Below are 27,612 nucleotides of genomic sequence, written 5' to 3'. Positions count from 1 at the left end.
AAACAAAACAACCAGCTCCCATTTGAGAGGACAATGGGAGAGTCAATGCCCTTAGGAGATGCCAGGTTTTAGTGAGGAGAATGTTCAGAGAAAAAGTTGAAGACATGGGGCTTTTGCTGATGATGGCCCTTGAGTTTAGGAGACTGGGACATGCATGAGGAAGACTGTGAGATTGAATCGGTTTAGGGGATGTTGGGGACCTTGTGGAAAGGCTGAGAGAGGACCTGGGACTCTTGGGCTTCTAGCAGATGCTAATATAAGCAGGGGTATAGGATGTAATAGGAGTAATCCTGATAGCAGGTTCTGAGGCTGATTATCATGGTGAAGACAGAAGTGTAGGGGCAAGGGCAGGAAGGTGGGCATGAGGGACCCTTGGCAAGAACATGTAGAGCTCAGAGCATCTTGTCCACTCAGGCAACGACAGTGGTGCTCAGGCCAGCAAAGAGGTGCTCTCACTGCGGAGAAGTGGAGAGGGCTCTGTGGGTATCCCCTGACAACTCTGCAGATATTCTTATCTTCCATCTCAATAAAACAAGAACAATAACAACAAAAAGTCTCCCCTCACTCTCAGATCCCACTCAAGTGACTACCCCCACTTTTCTGCTCTTATTCATCAGAAAATTCCTACAGAGAGTTCCTTGTACTATCTCTTCTTGCTCGCCCTTAATTCTTTCCCTAACTCTTCTGGCTGGGTTTTTGTGCCCATCACTCAGACACATTTTATTAAGTTCACCAGTAAAATCCTTTCTGCCAAAATGTTCAGTTTTCTGTCCCCTCGATTCTACTTCTCAGCAGAATTTGACACTGTTGAGCCCTCTCTCTCGAAGATTTGCTTTCTTTTCCAGGTTTCCAAGACACTGCACTCTCATAGTTTTCTTCTCCTTTCACTGCCTGTTTCTTCTTAGTCTACTTTGTTGGCTTCGCTTTCTCTGCCAGAACTCTAAATATTGTAGCACCCTCCGGCTCCCAATTCTGGGATTTCTTCTTTCTCTGTCTTTACTGTCTCCCTAAGTGATTTTATCCAGTTCCCAAAATTCAAATGCCATTTATATTCTGTTTGTTCTTAACTTCTATCTCCTTTCCTGATGGATACTTAGCTCCACACCTCTGTATCCCACACCCTACTAAAGATCTCCACTTGGGTGTCTAGCAGGCACCTCAAAATCCTTATAGCCAACATTGAAATACTGAGTTTCCGCTCTGTGGCAGTGACTTCCAGCTGGCCCCATTAGCCACACTTTCCTTCTTTAGTAATAGAATTCCCAATTTTTCGGTGGGCAGATTTTGCCCAGAATGAAGACTGTATTGAGCAGCCTCCTTTGAGTATGATCTGTGACTAAGTTCTGGCTATGGGGAAGTGAACAGAAGGGACAGTACAGCTTGAAAATAATGAGGCAGGCCCTCCATACCTCCTCCCCTTTGCCCCATGGCTGGAACACTGACCCAGTGGATGTTGTGGTGAACTATCTTTGACCATGCAGAGAAGGGCAACATTGGGTGAACCACACACAAGCAGTTTGAGAAACACTGCTCTAGGAGTCAGCGGAGCAACAGTAGAAAGCATCTACGTTCCGAACACCTGAGGTAAGCATTTCAGCCCCAGACTGCTTGTATTCTTGGAGTGTTACATGAAAGAGAACTTTAGTCTATCTGGTTTAAACCACTGGAATCTCTTTTCTTTAATTTTTAATTTTGGGTAGAGAATGGGGTCTCATTATGTTTCCCAGGCTGATGTTGAACTCCTGGCCTCAAGTGATCCTCCTGCCTTGGCCTCCCAAATTGCTGGGATTATAGGAGTGAGCTACTGCACCCAGCCACCACAGGATCTCTTTATTCCAGCAAGTGAATCTGTATCCTAAGGAATATCTGCTCCCAATCTGCTCCTTCTCACCCCTCATTCCCTTACCATACTTCCCCATGTCAATTTGTGTCTCCAACCGCTCAGTTGCTTAGGCCTCAAAACTAGATGTCATTTTTGATTTCTCTCTTCCCTCCCATACATAGTCAGGCCATCATTGTGATCTATTAGGCTTTACCGCCAAAATATATCCCAAATCTGATCACTTTTTTTTGTTTTTGAGACAGAGTCTTGCTCTGTTGCCCCAGGTAGAGTACAATGGTGTCATTATAGCTCACTGCAACCTCAAATTCCTGGGCTTAAGTGATTCTCCTGCCTCAGCCTCCTGAGTAGCTGGGACTACAGGCATATGCCACTATGCCTGGCTAATTTTTTCTATTTTTGGTAGAGACAGGGTCTCACTATGTTGCTCAGGCTGGTCTTGAACTCTTGGCCTCAAGCAGTCCTCCCGCCTCGGCCTCCTAGAGTGCTAGGATTACAGGCATGAGCCACCACACCGGCCTGATCACTTCTTATAATTCATACTGCCACAACCTTAATCAAAGCCACTAGCAACTTTTATGTGAACTCCAAGGGCTTACTAGTTTCCTGCCTCCCTTCTTGATATGTACAATTCATGTACATAGCAGCCAGAGTGAGATTGTAAAATCACAAATCAGATCAGATAATCTCCACCCCCTGCACTAAAGGCTTCTTTTTATACTCAGAATAAAATCCAAAGTCCTTATTTGGCTTCCAAGGTCCAACAAGATACAGACCTTACTCCTAATTTCATCTTGTACCAGTCATTTGATCTTACCTTGAAAGTGCCAAGTTTATTTCAATTTCAGGGCCTTTGTTCTTGTTGCTATTGGAAAGAGTTTTCTCTTGGAAAACTCTTTGCCCAGCACTTTGCTTAGCTGCATCACTCAGGTCTCAACTCAAATATCATCTCTTTAGAAAGTTCTTTCAGAGCTGGACACAGTGCTGTGTGCCTGTAGTCTCAGCTACTCGGGAGGCTGAGGCCCCCTGCCACAATGATGGCCACAATGATGGCCTGACTATGTATGGGAGGGAAGAGAGAAAACAAAAGTGACATCTAGTTTTGAGGCCTAAGCAACTGAGCCGTTGGAGACACAAATTGACATGGGGAAGTATGGTAAGGGAATGAGGGGTGAGAAGGAGCAGATTGGGAGCAGATATTCCTTAGGATACAGATTCACTTGCTGGAATAAAGAGATCCAGTGGTGGCTGGGTGCAGTCTCGGAGTTTGAGATGAGCCTGGGCGATATAGCGAGACACTTTCACAAAAAGAAAAAGACGAAAAGGTCTTTCATCATGAAGTTATATTTTAACTTCTCTTTAGCAATTAGCAATCCCTGAAATTAGTTTACCTTATTTGTTAGCTTTTGTATTTATTTTATGTTTCCTGTTACTATAATACAAACTTCTTGAGGACAGGCACTAAAAACAAATGACCGTGTCACCACAAAACTTCATTTTTTTTGAAGACCACAAAGTCTGATTATTAATATGTGAAAAATGAACATTTATCCTATTAACATGATTTTGATCTGACTCCTTGCAAAATAATAATCCTATCCTTATTGCTTATTATGATAGTGGTGTTTTTGTCTCCTTGGCTTATGTTTGTGTGTTAGGAGGAGTGTGTGTGTGTGTGTGTGTGTGTGTGTGTTTTAACACGGAGCCTTCACTTAACCGAATAGGCTTCTGTTAGGGCCATCCAGGAAGAAGGATGACATCTGCCCTCCTCACCCCCACTAGAAAAAATTTGACAAAACAAAAAGCATTATTTTTCGGCATCAGAAAAAACTGTGTAACATCACTGTATTAAAAATAATCCTACTGCAGAATTCAGGGTTTCAGTTAATCCCCTGCCCCTCTCTGTCTCTCTCTCTTTGTATATATGTATGTAAATCAATTGGTATGAAGGAAATGAGTTTTGCTTTTGTCACTGTTTTATTTTTCATCTCTAGAATGAAATACAAGGTTTAGGCTGGGAACGGTGGCTCACGTCTGTAATCCTAGCACTCCGGGAGGCCGAAGCGGGAGAATCACTCGAGGTCAGGAGTTCGAGACCAGCCTGAGCAAGAGTGAGTCTCTACTAAAAAAAAAAAAAAAAAATAGAAAGAGATTATATGGACAACTAAAAATATGTAGAAAAAATTAGCCGGCATGGTGGCACATGCCTGTAGTCTCAGCTACTTGGGAGGCTGAGGCAGGAGGATCGCTTGAGCCCAGGAGTTTGAGGTTGCCGTGAGCTAGGCTGACGCCATGGCACTCTAGCCGGGGCAAAAGAGCGAGACTCTATCTCAAAAAAAAAAAAAAAAAAAGAAAAGAAAAAGAAAGAAAGAAAGAAAGAAAGACAGACAGACAAGGTTTAGCATTCTTTATGGTCCGTGGTTCTCACCCTTAACTACTGTTAGAATCACCTGTAGATGCTTAGGCCCAATCCCATACCAATGAAATCAGAATCTCTCAGGTGTGGGGCCAAGGCAGCAATAGTTTTTAAAGCTCTCCAGGTGAGTGTAATGTGTAGCAGAGTTGAGAGCTACTGATCTAATAGTTTGTTCTTCGCCTTTTCTTGCCATGTATTTATTTACCTATTAATCAAAATGTATTTGCTGTTATGGTTTGAATGTGTCCCCTAAAGCTCAGGTGTTGGAGACTTGCTCCCTGATGTAGCAGTGTGGGGAGGCGGGGCATAATGGGAGGTGTCTGGGTGATGAGGCACCACCCTTATGAATGGCTCGATGCCTTTATCACGAGAGTGGATTCCTCATAAAAGGCTGAGTTCTGCCCTCTCTCTCCCTCCCTCCTGCACTGCCTCCCTCTTAGATCTTATTCTTTCTGACTACCTGTATTTTTGTACCTATTAACTAATCTCTCTTCATCCCTCCTCCCTGATACCCATCCTGTCTTCTGGTAACCACCAACCAACTTTACTTCCATGAGATTCACTTTTTTAGTTTTGGCATATGAGAACTTGCGGTATTTGTCTTTCTGTGCCTGGCTTATTTCACTTAACATAATGACCTCCATTTCCATTCATGTTGCTGCAAATTTCAGGATTTCATTTTTTATGGCTGACTAGTATTCCATTGTGTATATATACCACATTTTCTTTATCCAGTCATTCGTTGATGGACGCAGGTTGATCCATATCTTTGCTATTGTGAATGGTGCTGTACTAAACATGGGAGTGCGGATAATCTCTTCAATATACTCATTTCCTTTCTTTTGGATATATACCAAGCAGTGGGATTCCTGGATCATATGGTAGTTCTATTTTTAGTTTCTTGAGAAATATCTGCACTGTTTGCCATAGTTGCTGTACTAATTTTCATTCCCACCAATAATGTACAAGTGTTCCCCTTTCTCTGCATCCTCACCAGCATTTATTTTTTTCTTTTTGATAAAAGCCATTTTAACCATGGTGAGAAGATATCTCATTGTGATTTTGGTTTGCATTTCCATTATGATTCGTGGATGTTCAGCATTTTTTCATATACCTGTTGGCCATTTGCATGCCTTCTTTTGAGAAATGTCTATTCAGATCTTTTGCTCATTTTTAAATTAGATTATTTGATTTTTTTCTGCTGAGTTGAGTTCCTTATATGTTCTGGTTATTAATCCCTTGGATGGTTTGCAAATATTTTCTCCTATTCTGTAGGTTGTCTCTTTGTTTCCTTTGCTGTGCAGAAGATTTTTTAGCTTGATGTAATCTCATTTATTTTTGTTTTTGTCTGTGCTTTTAAGGTCCCCTTTGAATCTTATAATAGTTGTATCTCAGTTCTGCCAAACTCTCACTTGTTTCTGTGAACTTGCCTTTGTTTCTGTTCTGGACTATATATGTTCTACACTTCAGTGGTGATTCCTTGACCTAACTACATCTCAGAATCAACTGGGGCATTGTCTAAATTTTGGGATTTCTCAAGGCCCCACATCTTCAGGGTGTGTGTGTTGGAATGGTGAAGACCTTTATTTATTTATTTATTTATTTATTTATTTTGAGACAGAGTCTCACTCTCTTGCCTGGGCTAGAGTGCCGTGTCATCAGCCTAGCTCACAGTAACCTCAAACTCCTGGGCTCAAGCGGTCCTACTGCCTCAGCCTCCCGAGTAGCTGGGACTACAGGCACGTGCCACCATGCCCTGCTAACTTTATATATATATATATATATTTTTTTTTTAATTGTCCATATAATTTCTTTCTATTTTTAGTAGAGACGGGGTCTTGCTCTTGCTCAGGCTGGTCTTGAATTCCTGAGCTCAAACAATGCTCCTGCCTCAGCCTCCCAGAGTGCTAGGATTACACAGGCGTGAGCCACTGCGCCCGGCCGTGAAGGCCTTTATATAACAATATTTATGTAGGGATTTACAAAGCATTTTTACAAACATTTCATGTGATCCTCACTTCAGCTGTGCTATAAAATAGTATAACTGATAAATAAAGAGGGAACTGCTGCTCCAAAGTGGGCTGCCCAAGGGTCACATAATTTGTGTACGTGAGCCTAGGCACAGGCTGCTCAAAATAACGTTAATCTTTTAGTTATTGAAAAGTAACACATAAACAGTTTCATAAGAGAACATACTGCAACAGATTGAATGCAGAAGAAATAATCCAGCTTGCTTATATTAAGCCAGACATTGAGATTTGCAAAAATATGAAATAGTACCATTTGTTTTATCTTGGAAATTGGTTATTTTTCATAAAAACATTTATATCAACATGTATTGTTTATTATTTAAACATACTTAATACATTTCAGTGTTCTTAGTTTTAATTTTGGATATAGTAGATATTGATAGATGTATAAACAAAAGCTCTTCGGGATCCCAAAACCAAGAAGTTTGAGAACGACTGTGCTACAGTCTCCGGTATATTTTTTAGTCATAAGAAAAGCTAATAACCTGAATAAATTGTTTACCTTAACGATTAAGCCTCCCTCACACAAAGCCATCTTATTTAGCATTTCCCCCCCAAGGCTAAATGTTGTTGACAATACTAAATATATTATTTTTAATTGACTGTATACTAAACGTAGTGCACATGACAAAATTGCTACAATGAAAATATTAATAGAAGTTTGAGAACTAGAAGTGTTTTTGGGGACTATGAGTCTTTGTGTCTGGGCATTTATATTATGAAAATTGTAGCATAAGTGATAAAGAATGACAATTATCAGCTATCTTTCTTCAACGAAAAATTCTTAGAATATCTTTAATGCTTTCAGAGATTAGCATCAGAAAATATTAATACAAGAGAGCACAAGGAATTGGCCATTATCAAATTATCTATGTCATTCTGAGTTCTTAAAATACTGTGACATATTAAGAAAATCCTTCAGGCCGGGCGCGGTGGCTCACGCCTGTAATCCTAGCACTCTGGGAGGCCGAGGTGGGCGGATCGTTTGAGCTCAGGAGTTCGAGACCAGCCTGAGCAAGAGCGAGACCCCACCTCTACTAAAAATAGAAAGAAATTATATGGACAGCTAAAAAAATATATATAGAAAAAATTAGCCGGGCATGGTGGTGCATGCCTGTAGTCCCAGCTACTCGGGAGGCTGAGACAGGAGGATCGCTTGAGCTCAGGAGTTTGAGGTTGCTGTGAGCTAGGCTGACGCCACGGCACTCACTCTAGCCTGGGCAACAGAGTGAGACTCTGTCTCAAAAAAAAAAAAAAAAAAAAAAAAAAGAAAATCCTTCAGATGTTATGAAAGGAGAAAATTATCAGTCCTATCCATTCTTTAATGGAGAAACTAAACCATACAATATTAGTTTATTTGCTCCAGGTTTCCTTAAGCCTTGTACTTTCTGATTTAGCTTTGGCTAGCAGAATGATGCTTGAATCTTGAGACTGTCAGCTTTCAACAGGCAGTTGCTAGTGAAACTCTCAGAAGATGAGAGGATGTTGACCTAAGTGTAATGTGAGGCAAAACAGAGTAAAATGTAGTTTTTAACAAAAAGCTGATAAAGATGAAGGCTAACCATATTTGCAAGGATATAAATCTTAACCCATTTGTTGGGGGTATAGGCTCTGTTTATGTCTATCCTGTATGTTGTAACCACAAAATTGTCCTGGCTGACTTGTAGAAGACTGAAACAGGACCCACAGCTTTCACCTCTCACAAAAATCAAATCACGGTGGATAACAGACTTAAGCCTTAGGCGTGATACAATCAGAATTCTAGAAGAAAATGTAGGAAAGACTTTTACAGACATTGGCCTAGGCAAAGAATTTATGAAGAAGACCCCCAAGGCAATCACAGCAGCAACAAAAATAAATGAATGGGACATGATTAAATTAAAAAGCTTCTGCACAGCCAAAGAAACAGTCCAGAGAATAAACAGACCACCTACAGAATGGGAAAAAATTTTTGCATACTACACATCAGATAAAGGACTGATAACAAGAATCTATTTAGAACTCAGGAAAATCAGCAAGAAAAAATCAAGCAACCCTCTCAAAAAGTGGGCAAATGACATGAATAGAAACTTCTCGAAAGAAGATATAAGAATGGCTAACAAACATATGAAAAAATGCTCAACATCCCTAATCATCAGAGAAATGCAAAACAAAACCACAATGAGATATCACTTAACCCCAATGAGAATGGTCTTTATCAAAAAAACCCAAAACAACACATGTTGGCGTGGGTGTGGAGAGACAGGAACACTCATACACTGCTGGTGGGACTGCAAACTAGTGCAACCCCTGTGGAAAGCATTATGGAGGTATCTTAAACAGATTCAAGTAGACCTGCCATTTGACCCAGCAATCCCATTACTGGGCATATACCCAAAGGAAAAAAGGTCATTCTGTAACAAAGACACATGTACTCGAATGTTCATAGCAGCACAATTCACAATAGCAAAGATGTGGAAACAACCCAAATGCCCATCAATACATGATTGGATTAGTAAGCTGTGGTATATGTATACCATGGAACATTACTCAGCTATAAGGAATGATGAAGATATGACATCTCTATGGTTCTCCTGGAGAGAGTTGGAGCCCATTATATTAAGTGAAGTATCCCAAGAATGGAAAAACAAGCATCACATGTACTCACCAGAAAATTGGTTTCCCTGATCATCACCTAAATACACATCTGGGAACGACACCAATTGGATATCAGACTGAGGTGGGGGGTGGGGGGTGGGGGGAGGGGATGGGGTTATGCCTACACAATGAGTGCATTGCGCACCGTTTGGGGAATGGTAACACTTGAAGGTGCTGACTCGGGAAGGAGGGGTGGGGAAGGGAGGGATATATACCTACATGATGGGTGCAACGCACACAACCTGGGGAACAGACACGCCTGGAGCTCTGACTTGGGGGGAAAGGCGGTACAGGGGCAACGTATGTAACCTGCAATTCTGTATCCCCCATAACAATAAGATGAAATAAAAAAAAAATTGTCCTGGCTGAATTATTAATAATTGTAAGGAATCTCCTTTAATACATCCAGACTTCCAGTTTGTTTACATACTAATTAGTTGTCATAGAAAGCTGCATTCAACCCAGGGTCTGCGATGCCTTTTGTATATAAATGCCTCTCCCTTTGACATTTACTGAATTAACAAGTGTCTATATAGCAGATTCATTGCTTTAAAAACAACAAAAGAGACTTTTTCTACAATACTGAACTTATGTGATATATACGCTCTTTAATTCTGCTCAACTTTTCAAAACTAATAAAAAATGCAATTCAAAACCATTAATCATCAAGACAGACTGATTGTCTGAGGCTGCGAACAGTGTAGGACCAGATACTTAAGAGGTAAAGACTGACATTGCAGGGACTGCAAATATTTTTCTCATTCCTAAATTTCCTAGAAATAAGTGGAGATTTGTATAAGAGAATAAATGCTTTTGTAAAAAATGTATTAATATGAAAGTTGCTTTATTCTTAAAATTATATATACTGTTTTCCACCCCTTTATAATCCTTGCCTCCCAAAAATCTCTCCCACCCCACCTTCAGCAGAAATCTTAATCTGGCATCTGATGATTTAAAATGGTTTCTGTAATTTAATTTTGAATAACATCCATTTTAAAGCATACAGAATCAATTAAGCAAGAATTATAAACATTTGTTGAAATGTTTATTGAACAAACATAGTTTATTTGTTTGACAAAAGATATGCACACTAACATTCCCTACAAGCAGCTAATGCGAAAAGATCACGATGGTAACTCTAGTTTTAAAACATCTGTGCGTGAAAGATAATCATGGTTGGTGTTTATGGAACATCTTTTGGAGGAAAAAAAAAACCCAACAACTCAACAAATTGAGATCCAGAATTGAAAAAATCATCAGGTGAAATGGCAGGACGCAAATAACTTATTTTATTTGAATTTCATTTCCTGGGAGGAAAACTGGTATTGCAGAGCCATTTAATAAAAATTTAACAGTTTTACTGGGGATTCAGATATGCATTGATATTTACATGATAATCTTTAGCTTGAAATCATAAAAAAAATCATTGTCTCCAGGGAATTATGTATTTCACAAATTTTGCTATTTTAAATAACACTTATCCCATAGATACTGACATCAGAATCATGGCAGAGCAATTTTAACATTTGTACACATGTATGGGTATTAATGATCTTTAGTGTCTGGACAGATTCCAGGTCACAGAACAAAAGCAAATTTTCGGGGCCAGGTGCGGTGGCTCACGCCTGTAATCCTAGCATTCTGGGAGGCCAAGGCGGGTGGATTGCTCGAGGTCAAGAGTTCGAGACCAGTCTGAGCAAGAGCGAGACCCTGTCTCTACTAAAAATAGAAAGAAATTAGCTGGACAACTAAAAATATATATAGGAAAAAATTAGCCGAGCATGGTGGCACATGCCTGTAGTCCCAGCTACTCGAGAGGCTGAGGCAGTAGGATCGCTTAAGCCCAGGAGTTTGAGGTTGCTGTGAGCTAGGCTGACGCCATGGCACTCTAACCCGGGCAACAGAGCGAGACTCTGTTTCAAAAAATAAGTAAATAAATAAATAAATAAAATAAAAAATTAAAAAAAAGCAAATTTTCACTTTTGTGTGTTTTCCGTACATTTACATGTCTAGCTCCTTTTCAGTAAGATATATCTGCTCAAATAATTACTACTCTTGGATATTATTCCCTCAAGTCAAATAAATGTCTATTTGACCGAATTCTAGGAAGGAAAAAAAAAAGAACCAAAGAAATGTATTAATAATTGCAATCTAATTTCCTAGAGAGTCTTAGAATCTCTACTTCTGAATACTACCCCCATACTGCTATTATATATTTTTCTTACAACTTCAGTTCTCTCTTGGGAATGTCTTTAGTCAGGGGTATGAAGTCTTACAAAGAAACATTTAATATAGGATGTTAACATCTACTAAGCAAAAGATCAAAAAAGATGCTTGCTTCTCTTCCCACAAAAGCCAAACATAAAACAAAGAGTGTTACTAATGTTTTCTATTTATTCATTAATAAAAAGTGCATAGTACAAGCCCTTTATCCCAATCCAAGTACTCAGTAAAAGATTAACAATAAACCCTGGATGGCACAGACATGATTTGTTTGGCATGATTTAAAACATAAAAACAGCAATTAACATTAGTATATCACATGACCACTTTTGCTTTTAACAAAGTAATCTTCAGACATGATAACAAATACATATGATTTTTCATTTTGAAATATTATAAGACTAAGCTATTACAACAACAAAAATTTAACCCATTAGCTGTAAACTCTCTTCATTTTTCTTTCTTCCTGTTGCTGTTTTGTGTCTTAAACTGAGCTGGTCAAATTTGAGCACATATTCATTTTGAGTGAGACTTTCATTTAGAGTGACAGATTTCCCAGGTTCCTTTGAAAATGTAAGATATTAGTAATTCCATGAACACTATCACATCACATACCACAAGGACGCTGAAAGTAACCATGGAATAGCTGTATTCAATAGTTATTTTAGAAAATCTCTTCAAGTTACACTGACTATGGCATAGTGTTTGGACAGATAACATGATAAAATCTTTTACTATAAACACTTCCAATGTTAACCTTTTCCATATGGAAAGCAAAATCAAAAAACAAGCCAAAAAACCCCCACCATTATTTTGCATAAAGGAATATTAAATGACTCTAAAACAAAATAAACTCTTAATGGCATTTGTGGAATGCTTAAGAGCCAAAGATGTTGAAAATTTAAGCTTTATCTTCCTTTTCTCCAGATTATTTTTTAAAAATTGTAGCCACGGTTTGGGTGAATATTTACAAGCCAAGTAATGATTTAAGAGTGTACTCAATAAAAAGGCCACATGTAGATACATTAAGAATTAAATATAATAATATAAATTACTAGTTAGGTTAACAAGAATACTTTATGTGCAGTGCACTATCTCAGGAATGCAGAGAAATTTTACAAGCAAAAAAAACCCAAGACTAAATACTTCACTAAGAACATTTGTTACTAACTAGATGGTCCATATAGGAAAAGGCTAATATATGTCAATTAAGTGTATATGTCAGAAAGAACTAGGACTAAGAATCCCGATGTTCAAGTATCTAATACTAGACATTCTATATCCATGTTTTGGCCACATTTTCAACCAAAGCCATTCTCAATTATTTGTGAGCCATAGATTCAATGACTACATCAGTATCTCTGGGATTGGCTTTCTAGCAGCTCAGAGAACAGATTGTTAGGACATATGGGTAAGCCTTCAAAGTTCAAGGGGCAAGAGCCCCTTGGAATGCTATAGGGATTTAGCTCCATCTAAATCTGGCCCTTTCTGCTTTAAATACTTTACCAGCTATACAGCTAGGAGGCCTTCCAGGCCACAGCAAAAGGAAAAACCTTTACTATGTGTTATTCATTAAGCCAGGATTTAACTTGCCTGTGATATGTTACCCCTCTATTAGTACAAGTAATTAAGAGTTGTTTATATTAATATTATTTCAAGAAGTTGAGCACAAAGCCAAGATGCACAAGGAGAAGTTCAAGCAGTCAATATTGGATTATATACTGAAATGATGCTCTTAACAATGTTTGTGGCCTAGAATGCAATGACAGTAAAGGGAAAACATAGCCTATGAGTGTCACACAACTGTATCAGAGACTATTAAATAGTACAATGATACAAAGAAGTTTATTTAATTCATACAAGTAATTTATCAGATCTACACAGTGAAGAGCTAGACTGACCTAAGGGAAAAAAGATCCTTACATTGGTAGCAAAATATCTTTTAGTTCCCAAAAATCATCTGCAATCACTTGCTAGGAAAAATTCTATAACCACATAGGTCACGCAGACTTTTAAAATCCTATTTGTATTCACTCTTTTTCAAACTAGGCAAAACAATGCAACTTTTACTTTTTTATACAGTTGAAAATTTCGCTTATATTACTACTCCTTTCCACCCCAATCCATCCCATTACCCAAACAGGAATGATATAAGGGGTGAGAAAAAGATCCTTGATTGTTTCTCATTTTCTTCCTTTTCTCTTGGAATAAACTAACAATTCATTAAAAATTTTTATAAGTCAGAAGGATAACAAAAGCCTCAAACTTTTTCTTCAAATAAAAAAATGAAGTAAATGTCAGTAACCTACAGGCCCTAATACAGCTTTAAGACAGTTTCATTTTAACAAGGAAGTGTTAGAACAGAAAAGAACCTTCCCAAGAGGCACTCATTTTAAAAATAAATTATAGCTTAAATTATTACTGTATAGATTGTATTGGGCAAAGGCAGAAAGAATTAATTTTTTCCTCCTCTCATAAACTTTGTAAGGCTAGTGTACAGTGGCTTACAAATGTCACATAATGGACTGTAAATCATCCACCGTATTGATCAATCATGTTTATTTAAATTTTTCATTACATTAGACATTTTTAATAGGAGTAGAAAAATTAGTAAAAACCATTTCATTTCTTCTCTCCTCCTATTCTAGCCACATAGGCCAGTTGTAATAGATGATACAGATTTCAGCTGTGATTTATGAAATATTCCAAGAGCTGCCACAGTCCCAAGAAATAAAGAAAACTGCCATCCACAAATAAACTACCAAGGTAAATGTAAATACAGTGTGGTTCTAATTTTCTTTCATACAATCTCAGACAACCCCACATAGCTTTATAAATACCTTATTAAAAAAAAGCAATTTAAAAACCTATCAAAACTATTTAAAATATTTAAATGCAGAGCTCTCAAATTTCCTTCTATCACGCCAGAAATCACCACAAAAATTATGATCACAGTTATAAACAGAATGAGTGGAATGTTTAAGTTTAGGACAACCAAAAAAGCCCCATGTAACTTTTTTTAATATAATCGTTTACTCAAATACACTGTAAATAGGAATGGTGATAACACAGGAAGCAAAAATAAGCTTGCAAATGAAATTTCTAGAAGCTCATGAAAACAATACCATCCCATATTGCAGATGCAAAAGGAAAAACAGTTCTAATGGGGTTAAGAGTACTCTGGTCATCTTCGTTTGCTTGGTCGTTCAGTCGTGCAAGGTGTTAACTATTTTCACTTCCAATATCACAGTTAGTCCACAGGAGGAGCTGGTGGGCCTTGCCCCTGGCATTGGAAAGAAAGAAATTATTTAATTGACTTCTTAAATTCCAGCGCAACCAATCTAACACATATAGTAAGAACTGAGCAGTAATGCCCTCCACTCTCCCTTCCCACCCATATACTGACTTGGACTTCTTATGTCATTTTTACACGAGGGGACACTAGAGTAACACTTTGATTCTCATTTGTCTCATTCTTTCCTATAGTATGAAAGAGGGGGAATTTGTGTAACAGTGATGTGATGTTCCCTGCCAGCTCCAAGGATGAGCTTCACATCAATAAAGGTATTTTCATCCCCCCTTTAAAGCGATTGGTTGAGCAAGTACTGTACATTTGAAGTGAAGCTAGGGATTTTTGTTTCTTACTGAAGAATGTCAGTGTGGAAGCATGTCGCTCCACTTGCTTCTGGCAGTTGTCCTGTGACCCTAAGCGGAGCCACCCTGGAATGGAGCTGATAGTATGAGGAAAGAAACTGGGTCGTTGATGACACTGTTCAACTTCCTAATCACTGACCCTACCTTTGGATTTTTTTGATGTATCAACCAATAAAGCCACTTGTTTCAACCCAGTTTGAATTGGCTTTTGTCACTTGCAATAGAGAGAGCATGTGAACTGTAAAGGAAGAATCAGAATGTTTAATGATCTTCAGGAAGACTTTATTTCTTTACCCTGACATGACATATGAGGCCCCTAGCTGAGGGTGATCGAAATTTTTAATTGGCATTAGAGTCACTATGTTTTCCCGCTTATTCCTAGGGCAGTGGAACTACTATTCCTAGAACTGTTGGCCTAATATGAATTAAGGTCCAGGGGAGTACAATTTTTCTGTCACCTTTAATGGCTTCTAAGTCAGGTTATTATTATTTTTGTGGGTTTTTTTTTTTTTTTTTTTTTTTTGAGACAGGGTCTCACTCTATTGCCTGGGTGAGACTGCAGTGGTGTCATCATAGCTCACTGTAACCTCAAACACCTGCGCTCAAGTGATCCTCCCACCTCAGCCTCCCAAGTATCTGGGACTACAGATGTGTACCAACATGTCTGGCTAATTTTTCTGTTTTTTGTAGAGATGGGGTCTCAGTATGTTGCTCACACTGGTCTTGAACTTTTGGCCTCAAGTGATCCTCCCACCTCAGCCTGCCAAAGTGGTAGGATTATAGGCCTGAGCCACTGCGCCCAGCCTTATTATTATTTTTTTTAGAGATGAGCATCCTGTTCTGTTATCTCATCCAGGCTGGAGTGCAGAAGTGTGATCATAGCTCACTGTAACCTCCAACTCCTGGGCTCAAATGGTCCTCCCTCTTCAGCCTCCCGAGTAGCAGGGATTACAGGCATGCAACACCATGACTGGCTAAGTCAGGTTATTAAAAGCTGAATTTCTTTAGCTCTAAATATTAAGGAAGTTGTTCTTTGATATGAAAGTAATAAAGCTGTACATAGAAAGTAAAAGAAAAAAGGCTAAGGAGGAAATACTTTATCAAGACAGCATGCAAGCTGTTCTATGAATACCCCCGTCTAAACAAACCAAAGCACCGACCAATTAATATTGCACATTTGCTTTCTCCTATATAAGAAATTAGTCTAACTGAACTTCTTTCTAATATTAACAACACAACATTGGGGAAAAGAAGCAATTATTTTAGGAATTCCACATGGTGAAGGTTGCAGAAGGGAATTAGTGGGTACTTTGGTGTTCAACAAATGAATGCATCATGGAAATTTTCCTTTTCTTTTTGATGCTATATCGTCTTATAGATGTTATTTTAACATTTTATTTATGTTGACAAAAATTTTATGCAAATATATTTATCATGTACAACATGTTATTTAGAAATATGTGTACATTGTAGAATGGCTAAATCAAGCCAATTAACATATGCATGGAGACATTTTAAAAGAGGTTGTATCAAATCAAATTGAAAAAAATATATAAATACTGGTTCCAAAAAGAATTAAAAGGAATCCTTTAATGGAGGTTCTACTAAAGATAGTATTGAAAACTCCCTGTTAGGTCACTTTATCACGTTTTTCATTTGGACGTTCTAAAAATGGTTGTAATCATGAGTATCAAGAGTTATCGGCCGGGCGCGGTGGCTCACACCTGTAATCCTAGCACTCTGGGAGGCCGAGGCGGGTGGATCGCTCAAGGTCAGGAGTTCGAGACCAGCCTGAGCGAGACCCCGTCTCTACTAAAAATAGAAAGACATTATATGGACAACTAAAAATCTATATAGAAAAAATTAGCCGGGCATGGTGGCGCATGCCTGTAGTCCCAGCTACTCGGGAGGCTGAGGCAGTAGGATCGCTTAAGCCGAGGAGTCTGAGGTTGCTGTGAGCTAAGCTGACGCCACGGCACTCACTCTAGCCTGGGCAACAAAGTGAGACTCTGTCTCAACAAAAAAAAAAAAAAAAGAGTTATCAACATGAATAGGCCGGGCACGGTGGCTCATGCCTATAATCCTAGCACTTTAGGAGGCCTAGGTAGGAGAATCCCTTGAGGCCAGGAGTTTGAGACTAGCCTGATGTAGACAAAGTAAGGGTCCCAGGAAAAAAAGAAAAAAAAAAAAAAAAGAGAGACTAGCCTGAGCAAGAGAGAGATGCCACCTCCACAAAAAATAGAGCGTGGTGGCGCGTGCCTGTAGTCCCAGCTACTCGGGAGGCTGAGGCAGGAGGATTGCTTGAGCCCAGGAGCTCAAGGTTGCAGTGAGCTACGATGACATCACTGCAGTCTAACCCAGGCAACAGAGTGAGTCCCTAGCTAAAAAAAGAAAACCCTCCTCAAAATCCCCAAAACACGAATGATTCCTACTTCTCCTTTTGCCAGCTCAGTTGATTTATTATGATGCAGAAATGGAAAATGGGTTTGAGAGAAACAGGATGGGAAAACAAGAAGAAAAAAGCATTTGGCCAGACAGGCTCAGGCTCAACTGTATTTAATAGCTAGGGCAGAGGGGGGTAAACGCCAGTGAGAGCGCACGGGCTCCGTCACTGTGAGCTGCAGAGAACTGGGCGCTGCAGGAGGGCATCTGAGCAATATTGCTGCGGATTGTGGAACAGATCACTTCTGATATTCCCCATGGGAGTAAGGACTGGAATTCGTTTTAAAATTATTTTTGGGCTGCTGGTGTGTGCTTCTTTCTATATATAACTCCACAAAGATTAAGTCATTTGGTGTTGCAAGATTTCCTACATGGACAGGAAGAACCTACTCCATGAATTTAATGTTCCTTTTGCCAATTTTGATTATTTCGGTCAAAACAAAGTCCTCTCCCTCCCCAGGCCATATACATGCTCCTGCCCAAGAAGGATTTATGATCTACAACACTTACGTTATTAGCACTGGTTGGCTTTCCAGATAGGTTGGATCCTCTTAGATTAGGAGGTCTCAGTAAGAATAAGATCACTGCAATAACCATCCAGGCCATCAAGATCATAGTAACACTGATGCCATTATCACCAGCGGGTCCTGGTACTACAGACAAACAAAAAATATATTTATAACAAAAATTGTAACATGACTATAATACTGTTAAACAGAAAAACAAATTCTAATGTTTAAATTTCAGCTTCAAACATTATAATATAAAAATTAATAAATTAGAGAAGTACAATTGTGAAGTAGTACATCCTCAATTTCCCTTTCCTCCAGGGAGAAAATCTAAATGGTAAATGATGTTAAATAATCATAAACCAAAGCCTAATAAATGAAGATTTTAGTAGTATAATAGTTCTTAGTGTTTTGGAGTAACAGAATCCTTTGAGAATCTAATAAAAATTAAGAATGCTTTCTAGTATAAGAATCCATACATATGCATTCAACAATTTTGCATATAATTCTGGAAGGTTCAAGGACCCCCAAAGCCACCAATATCTGCTGGGATCTACAGAACCCAGGTTAAGACTACCTGATACACAGTAAAAACACCCTCCTTTGAGGAGAGAAATATCTACATCTTAATTATAGAGGCAGCATGAAAAAACAGGGCCTTAAGAAAAAAGGAACATCTGGGTTGAATAACATATAAATTAAAAGATCCCTTTAGGGCCGGGCGAGGTGGCTCACGCCTGTAATCCTAGCACTCTGGGAGGCCCAGGCGGGCGGATTGTTTGAGCTCAGGAGTTTGAGACCAGCCTGAGCAAGAACGAGACCCCGTCTCTACTAAAAAAATAGAAAGAAATTAGCTGGACAACTAAAAATATATATAAAAAAATTAGCTGGGCATGGTGGCGCATGCCTGTAGTCTCAGCTGCTCGGGAGGCTGAGGCAGGAGGATTGCTTGAGCCCAGGAGTTGGAGGTTGCTGTGACCTAGGCTGATGCCATGACACTCTAGCCTAGGCAAGAGAGTGAGACTCTGTCTCCAAAAAAAAAAAAAAAAAATACTAATAAAAAAATAAAAGACCCCTTTAATTATATTCTCAGCCAAAGAAGAATTAATTTGGCCTTCTTTTACACAAAAAGAAGTTGAATTCAGATCTAGATATTTTAAAAGTCTATGCATTTATAAAAAGAAAAGTCAGACAAGGCTGCATGTGTGTGTGTGTGTGTGTGTGTGTGTGTGTGTAGGTATCTTAGTCTTTCCTGACTGCTTGAGGTAGCCATAAATACTTATTATTTAATTTGAGGTAACAAGTGCTTGGCCCATGGCACGAGCTTAACAAATTTTGAAAAAATAAAATGTAGATTTTTTTTTTACTGAAGTGTATTAGAAAACTCAATTTTCAGAAATAAAAATTACAGATTGGATTTCTAGAGGAAAACATAGTTACCCTAGGTGGTTACTAAAATAGCTTGTCAAGACTACAACTGTTTGGTTTTGGTCTCCCTGCCACAAGAAAAAGCAAAAGAAATCCAGACAAGATCTTGAAATTAAGCTGATGCACTTCACTGGGGTCCATGGGCCCAGGGCTCAGTTCTAAGAAAGGGCATCAGTAGCACTGCTGAGGCCAAAGGGCTAGTGACCAAAGGGGACAAAGTGAAGTTAAGAGCTGAGCTGGCCCAAGAGAAGACTGGATAGGAATGTAGCCTCTGTTGCAACCCCAGCCACACTGCCCTAGAAACATCTAACACAGTACTCAGGGTCACCAAGACTGCATTACGTACACCCTGCACCAGCCGCCATTTCTTCTCTATCCACAGAGCCATTCCTGTCCTTGATCCCTCCTGTTATACTAAATTTGCCCACCTTCATAACTAAGACCACTTTCTCTACTTTGAACCCCTCGCTCTTGCACAGGTATTCTACACCTTCTCCATTGGAGTAATCTCATCGTCATCTAAACCGGATCAAGTTTCTCCCATCTTTGGAAACACAAAAAATACCCTCCCTTCCTCAATCCCTTTTCCTGTCTTGCTATCACCCTGTCTCCTCATCAAAGCTAACACTGTCAGAGCTACTACGCACTGTCTGCATTTGCTGTCTACCTTTCACTACCTCCCACTCACTCCTCAGGTTGGTTTCTACCTCCACAATCATTCAAATAGCTCTTGAAAACGTCTCCAGTGACGCCTTCATTCTGCTAAGTTTAACAGGTAATTTTTAGTCCTCATTTTCCGTGACCATTTTCTCTTCTTTTTTTTGAGACAGGGTCTCACTCTCTCACCCTGGCTAGAGTGCCGTAGTGTCAGCCTAGCTCACAGCAACCTCAGACTCCTGGGCTCGATTGATTCTCCTGCCTCAGCCTGTTTAGTAGCTGGGACTACAGACATGCGCCACTGCACCTGGCTAATTTTTCTATTTTTTGTAGTGACAGTATCTTGCTCTTGCTCAGGCTGGTCTCAAGCTCCTGGCTTCAAGTGATCCTCCTGCCTCAGTCTCCCAGAGTGCTAGGATTACAGGCGTGAGCCACCACGCCCAGCCCATTTTCTCCTTTTTAAAACACTTTCTTCCTTGGTCTTCTGTGCCATTATCATTGCCTGGCTGCTCCTTTACATGCTTATTTTCCTCTTCTTGGCTTTAAATTTTTGGAATTCCTCATAGTCAGTGTAAAGTTCCCTTCTCTTCTTGTTCTATATATTCTCCTCCTCACCTCTGGATTCATTTACCTTTTCCATGCAGAGCACCCTCTTATACTCAGCCACATCCAAATTTTCTGAACTTCAGACCCAAACATCTGACAGTCTACCTACGTCAATAATTCTGTTTTTTTCTTCACATCAACGGTTCTTAAACTGTGGTGTACATTAGAGTCACTTGGCAGCTTCTTAAAAACGCAGAAATCCCACCTCCCACTCACCATACTCAGTACTTCAGTATTCTAAACAAAAATCACACGCATCTCCCATGCCCTACTACTCCTCTCCACCCCCACCAAACACCAGCTGCCCAGGGCAAGAACCTAAGAGAATATCTTTTGTTCTCTTTCAACGACTCTATTTAATCTATCATGAGGTTTCTGGCAATTTTTCCTCCTAAATATCATTCAGCTCTGTCCACTTGTAGCTCTGTCCTCCCCCTGCCAGTCGCTCAAGCCACCGTCACTTCTTGTCCGGTCTATTGCAATGGCCTCTTAACTGATCTCTCCATATCTGCTCCTGCCGCCTCTGTCCTCTACACTGGCGTCAAAGCAACTTTTTTTTTAACAGCAAATATAGGTTGAATATCCCTTATCCGAAATGCTTGGGACCAGAAGTGTTTCAGATTTTTTTCAGATTTTGAAACATTTGCATTATACATACTGGTTCAGCACCCCTAATGCAGAAAATCCAAGACAGGGAAAAGCTCCAATCCTTTGTGCATCTTGGTGGCACTCAAAAAGTTTCAGATTTTTGAGCACTTTGGATTTTCAGATTAGAGATACTCAACCTGTACTATTATTTTTATTATTAAATAATAGCTAAGATCTGAGTGGTTACTTTGAACCAGATATTACCTCTCTTAATCCTTTTAATAATCTTACTTTATGGTAGATACTATCATGTCCTCATTTTCTAGATGAGGAAACTGGGAAGAGGGGGATTAAATCCCAATGTCATACAGCTGGTATGTGGCAAAACTGGGGTTTAATTCCAGGGAGTCTCATTTCAGAGCCTTCTGACCCCTTTGCTGTGTCATAATCTCTGACAACATCACACAGTAAGACACACTCCTAAATATTATTAATATTAGTCCTGTGGGTAGTAAAATCGGAAAGTACAGATTCAAAAAGGATTTTTGATAAAAAAGCTTATAACTGGTTGTTAGGTAAAACTAGATTATTTACAATTAATCAAGGAAAGATGACTATACTTTCCATATATTATCACTTCTGATAGCATCTCTCTCTCTCAGAAATAAAATGCTACATTGTAGTACAGACCCCCCGAGTCTAACTCCAGTGCCAATTCTTATGTTATTCTATTTGGTGATTGAGGATTTTGTTGTTGTTGTTTTTTCAGAGACAGGGTCTCACTCTGTCACCCAGGCTGGAGGGCAGTGGCATGATCATAGCTCACTGTAACCTCAAACTCTTGGACTCAGGTGATCCTCCCACCTCAGTCTCCCAAGTACCTGGGACTACAGGTACCCACTACCACATCTGGCTAATGTTTTAAAAAAAATTTTTATAGAGATGGGTCTTGCTTTGTTGCCCCCCTGGTCTTCAACTCCTGGCCTCAAGCAATCCTCCCACCTCAGCCTCCCAAAGCATTGGGATTACAGGTATGAGCCACTGTGCCCGGTTCCTTGTTTTTTTAATATTCTTTACAAGTAAAAGATTCCGAAGCTTCCGAGTTAAACCTTAGATTCCAAATTTATTAATTCATATCTCTAAACAAAGCATCCCTGAAAAAAAATGCCTACTCCATTTTAAGACTCTCATAGTGATAATATGACTCTTAATTTCCCCGTAACTATCTCCTAGCTCGGTTCCTTCCTGCATTTTACTGCCAGAAAAGTCTGCTTAAAACACTGCGTTTAACACATCTCTGCTGATCAAACTAAGTGGCTCTCTCTCCACTGCCTTCTGCTTCAACCCTGAACTCTTTGGCCTGGCCTCTCCTCATATGATTTAGTCTCTTCGTCTACTCTTACCACTGCTCTGATCTAGTTACCCCCATACCTCTTCCGTCTTTAGCTAATGGTTCCCTGGCTTGGCCACGCCTCAGAATAGCCTGAGACAGTATCAATACCACTAAGGCTCTGCCTCTGACCATCTGATTCAGGAGCAGCTTAGGGGTGGATCAGAAGCCAACAATATTTTGTAAAAGCTTTCCAAATGAATCTGATACAATAGTTCAAAGCTAGTTCAGCTGACAGCATCTGCCAACTATGCAAACTTGTTCCTTCTGAGTTACTCATTATTTCCCCGTCTGGCATATTCTTACAACTAACCTCCATTTATTCATCTATATCCTATATACCTCTCTCTTCTATAAAAATCTTCACTTCCTCCACCTTCTCTGGAGTCATGTAGCAGTTCTAGTGTGAAGGAATGGTTTCCTATCTCTCCTAATTAGGTCATAAACTTTTTAAGAACTGAGACCATCTCACAGCTGTTTAACTCTATCACCTCTTAGCCACATAATCTCTGTGCCTCAGCTGGGCGTGGTGGCAAGTGCCTGTAGTCCCAGCTACTTGGGAGGCTGAGGCAGGAGGATCATTTGAGCCCAGGAGTTTGAGGCCACAGACAACTGTGATTGCACCATTGCACTCCAGGCTGGGCAACAGAGACTCTGTCTCAAACAAAACAAAACAAAACAAAACAAAACAAAACAACACAAAATACCCTCTGTGTCTCATTTTCTTTATCTGTGAAGAGAAAATATTACCATCATCACATAGAGCAGTTATGAAGACTGAAATGGTCGATACATGAAAAGTAGTTAGCACAGTGCCAAGTACACAGCAGGTGTTCAATAAACATTAGCCCTTACCAGTAAGCATTAGGGTCAATTAGAGCACAGCAAAGACTGAGTGCAGATGGGTTCTAGTGTGAATAGGAGGCGGATGAGACAGTGAAGCAGGAATGGAAAAGGCACAACACAACTGGTAACAGGATGGGGGAAGCACAATACTGCAGACTAGGCAGACTGGTGAAGGTGGAGGAAGAAAAATAAGGTAAGATTTCTGAAGGATAATAGTATTCAGTAGGATTTCGCTACTCAAAAGGCTAAAGGGACACTGTCTTGCTGACCTTCAAGGTTTGATAAGATCATTTACTCTTATTCTCTGAAAACTCAAGGCCATCTCAGAATAAAGGATAATAGCTGAACCAATTAAAGTAGAACCTCTTGGTCATAGCCAATGTTTTTCTGCTGATAGCTGTCCCACAAAACTAGGATTGGCTCTAGAATGGGCGTAATATGTGATATGGTTTAGATGTTTGGCCCCTCCAAGTCTCATGTTGAGATTTGATCCCCAGTGCTGAGTGTGGGGCCCGGTGAAAGATATTTGGGTCAGGAGGCCGGATCCTTCCTGAATGGCTTGGTGCCCCCCACTCAGTGATGAGAGTGAGTGCTCACTTTATCAGTTCACTCGAGAGCTGGTTAGTGAAAGGAGCCTGGCACCACCTCCCCGCTGTCTTGTTCCTCCTCTCACCATATGACAACTCCTGTTCCCCTTGCACCTTCCACCTTGACTGGAAGCTTCCTGAAGCCCTCACAGGAAGCAGATGCTGGGGCCATGCTTGTATGGTCTGCAGAACTGTGAACCAAATAAGTCTCTTTTCTTTACAAACTACCCAGCCTCAGGTATTCCTTTATAGCAGCACAAAACACACTAACACAGTATGCAAGGTTATTAACAAAATATTGGAAACAAACCTAAACGTCTGCCAAGAGTACATGATTAATAAATTATGGTACATCTGTACAATGGAATACTATAAAACTATAAAAAAATTTGGTCTCTATGAGATGTGCTTTTTTTTTTTTTTTTTTTTTTTTTGAGACAGAGTCTCGCTTTGTTGCCCAGCCCGGACTAGAGTGAGTGCCGTGGCATCAGCCTAGCTCACAGCAACCTCAAACTCCTGGGCTCAAGCGATCCTCCTGCCTCAGCCTCCGAGTAGCTGGGACTACAGGCATGTGCCACCATGCCTGGCTAATTTTTTCTATATATATATTTTTAGCTGTCCAGATCATTTCTTTCTATTTTCAGTAGAGATGGGGTCTCGCTCTTGCTCAGGCTGGTCTCAAACTCCTGACCTCGAGTGATCCACCTGCCTTGGCCACCCAGAGTGCTAGGATTACAGGTGTGAGCCACCTCGCCCGGCCGAGATTAACTTTTTGATTTTTGAACCATATGTTAAAAATTAAGTAAACTGAATCAAACAAACAAAAAAAATGTAGCCTAAAGAATCTTGGGGTTGAAGACACTGGATATCTGAAGTGACTTAGACTCCTTGAAATATTTAGGAGCAGAGCACGAATGGGGTCACTGCAGGCTTTCTGTGATTATTCACAGTCCCTTATGACAAGACCCACTTCTTCATTAAGTCTCAGAGCAGCAGAAAACCAGAGTTAGACAGGGCTATTCCAACTCCCTAGAACTGCATGTGGTTAATAAATATGAACATCAGGAGCCACTATTTTAAAGTCAGTATGAAAAGGGCAATGGGCCTTAAAACGATCTGGCCACTGTGGTTTTTAGCGTGTTAACTTTTTAGCACTTATAAACATTAAAGAGTACAATCACATGGGGGAAATAAAATCTATCCCCTCCCTAGGAACTCCCTGTATATTATTTACCTTAAGAAATTAAATATTCTTCAGTCTATGGCCTAGAAAGATATCAAATCATAAAAATTCAGAGGGACTTTGTATAGCAAAATACAGCACTTCCTGCTTTGCTTAAGCATTAAGTCTTAGGTTACAAGCAAACATGAGTAGAGTTGATGGTCAGAGATATTACGAATAAAATGCCAAATGGAATATTCACAATGAAGCTGTTAACTTAGTAGGACAACAGGAATATGGAACAGCAAGGAAAGAGGCTCTAAGAGCTGGCAGATCCTGAGGAATTATTTCTATAAACTTATGTAGGTTTCCAGTGGGAAAAGCAGAAACAGAACAGCAGTGAAAGTGGGCAATGCAACAGTAGGCTTTAATCTGTGACTTCTGGTCCCATATGGTGATTACACTATCCTCTGTACAGCTACCAGTTTTCAAGCTGATTTACTCTAAAATTAACCATAGAACTGGTTTCCATACGACTCTTTATCCAAAATGCAGTCTTTCAGAGAAGTGAGCAAACTTTTTCTATACCACTCTAGAGAGCAAAACTGTGGGTGGACATTACAATGAAGTAGAAATTAGCTCAATATAAAGAATCATGGCCGGGCGAGGTGGCTCACGCCTGTAATCCTAGCACTCTTGGAGGCCGAGGCGGGAGGATTGCTCGAGGTCAGGAGTTCGAGACCAGCCTGAGCAAGAGCGAGACCCCCATCTCTACTAAAAATAGAAAGAAATGATCTGGACAGCTAAAAATATATACAGAAAAAAAAATAGCCGGGCATGGTGGCACATGCCTGTAGTCCCAGCTACTCGGGAGGCTGAGGCAGGAGGATCACTTGAGCCCAGGAGTTGGAGGTTGCTGTGAGCTAGGCTGACACCACGGCACTCTAGCCCGGGCAACAGAGCAAGACTCTGTCTCAAAAAAAAAAAAAAAAAAAGAATCATGCAACAACTACATCTGCTAACAGTAGAATTGCTACTGCATGAAATAATGAACTCCACATTCAATCAAATCATCTCAAACACACCATGGCAGGCACAAAGGCTATAAAGATGAATTCAAGTGAGTCCTTGACTTGAACAAGTTCAATGTCTAGAAGGCAGTAATCACAAATGACTGTAACACAATCTGAGGTGGGCCTTGAAGGATGATTAGGCACGCATTAGCCAAAATAGACTGGCGGTGATAGGCTGGGGAGGTGGTGGAAAAATACGAGCAAAGATGCAGAAGCATGTTGTGTCCTGGGAGTGTGAGTCCCAAGGACACAGGGGGGATGTGAGCAGAGGCAGGGATGAGGCTGGAGTGCGAAAGGTCTTAAATATCATGTTAAGTTAGAACTGTTTATACAGGTCATGAGGAAGAAGTGACACAAAAGCTTAGCATGTGGAAAATGTCATAATCTGGTCTGAATTTTAAAAAGGTAACTAAGGCGCTATTGTAGGTAAGTGAATTTGGGAGCTAGGAGCCCAAGTAAGAATATACAGGCATAGCTCAAACAACAGATGATGCAGACATAAAGCATTGCCAGCAGAAGAACAGAGATGAGGGGAACAATATATTAGATGTTAAAAACATAAAATCAAAATGGTTTGATGACTGTGTGGTCAAGGGCAATCTCCAGAGTTTTGTAACATAAATCTGCTATTCTGTTACAGGTTGAGTATCCCCAATCCAAAAACTTGAAATCCAAAATGCTCCAAAACCTGATACCTTGAGCACCAACATGACGCTCAAAGGAAACTCTCGCTGGAATGACTGATAAGTAAATCTGAAAAATTCTGAAATCTGAAACACTTCCGGTTCTAAGCATTTTAAATAAGAAATATTCAACCTGTACTTTCAAATTGTGTTCTGTGAGTGTGCCCCAGAGTTTAATTTCAGTTTAGTGTTTTTTTTTGGGAAATCTAGGCTGCATGAAAATCATTCTCTTCTTTATTTAGAGGGTTCTAGTGAAACAAACAAAACAAAGTATCACCAAAATCTCTTCCAACTTTAAGATCCTATGAAACGCTAAAGATATCATATTTATACCACTGCAGATTTGTATAAAGTTTATGTACTGCTTATCAAATAAGATATTCTAAATTAGTATTGACCTGTTTGTTTTAATATTTACATTTTTTAAAGATAGGAAACATTAGTAGAATTTCTAAGCTTCTGTTTAAGAATTCTAATTACAGCCAGGCATGATGGCGTGTGCCTGTGATCACATCTACTTGAGAGGCTGAGGTGGGAGCATCACTTGATCCCAGGAGTTCAAATCCAGCCTGGGAAACGGAGAAACTGGGTCTCTAAAAAAATTTTTTTTAAATAACATAAAATAAAATAAAATAAAATAAAATAAAATAAAGAGCTTTAGTTACAGGCTATTAAGCCAATTTTCTGTTCATTACAAACAATGCTGAAGCAGCATTAATGTGAAACTCGGGAGACAAAATGAACTATGTCTTTAAAGACGGTTCTTCATTATGAAAGTCACAGAAATGTTCTTCAGATGGCTGCTTTCTATAATGAGAAAACACTGTAATGACAAAATTCA

General features: G+C 39.7%; 1 protein-coding gene across 3 annotated transcripts in view; it reads right to left on the bottom strand.

Annotated features, from left to right (window-relative positions):
* Positions 1–11,314: 11,314 nt before the first annotated feature.
* Positions 11,315–27,612, bottom strand: part of SMIM14 (small integral membrane protein 14) — a 68,237-nt gene continuing 51,939 nt past the window's right edge. For all 3 annotated transcript variants that reach the window (XM_069494276.1, XM_069494274.1, XM_069494275.1), the window contains exons 4-5: positions 17,753–17,895; positions 11,315–14,429 (exon numbers count right to left, since the gene is read on the bottom strand). In XM_069494276.1, the coding sequence (XP_069350377.1) occupies positions 14,397–14,429; positions 17,753–17,895 (176 nt within the window). In that variant the 3' untranslated portion in view covers positions 11,315–14,396. The remainder of the gene's footprint in view (positions 14,430–17,752; positions 17,896–27,612) is intronic.

This window comes from Eulemur rufifrons, chromosome 19 (genome assembly GCF_041146395.1).
Source record: "Eulemur rufifrons isolate Redbay chromosome 19, OSU_ERuf_1, whole genome shotgun sequence".
Classification (NCBI taxonomy): Eukaryota; Metazoa; Chordata; class Mammalia; order Primates; family Lemuridae; genus Eulemur; species Eulemur rufifrons.
This window is presented reverse-complemented; position numbering and strand designations above follow the sequence as displayed.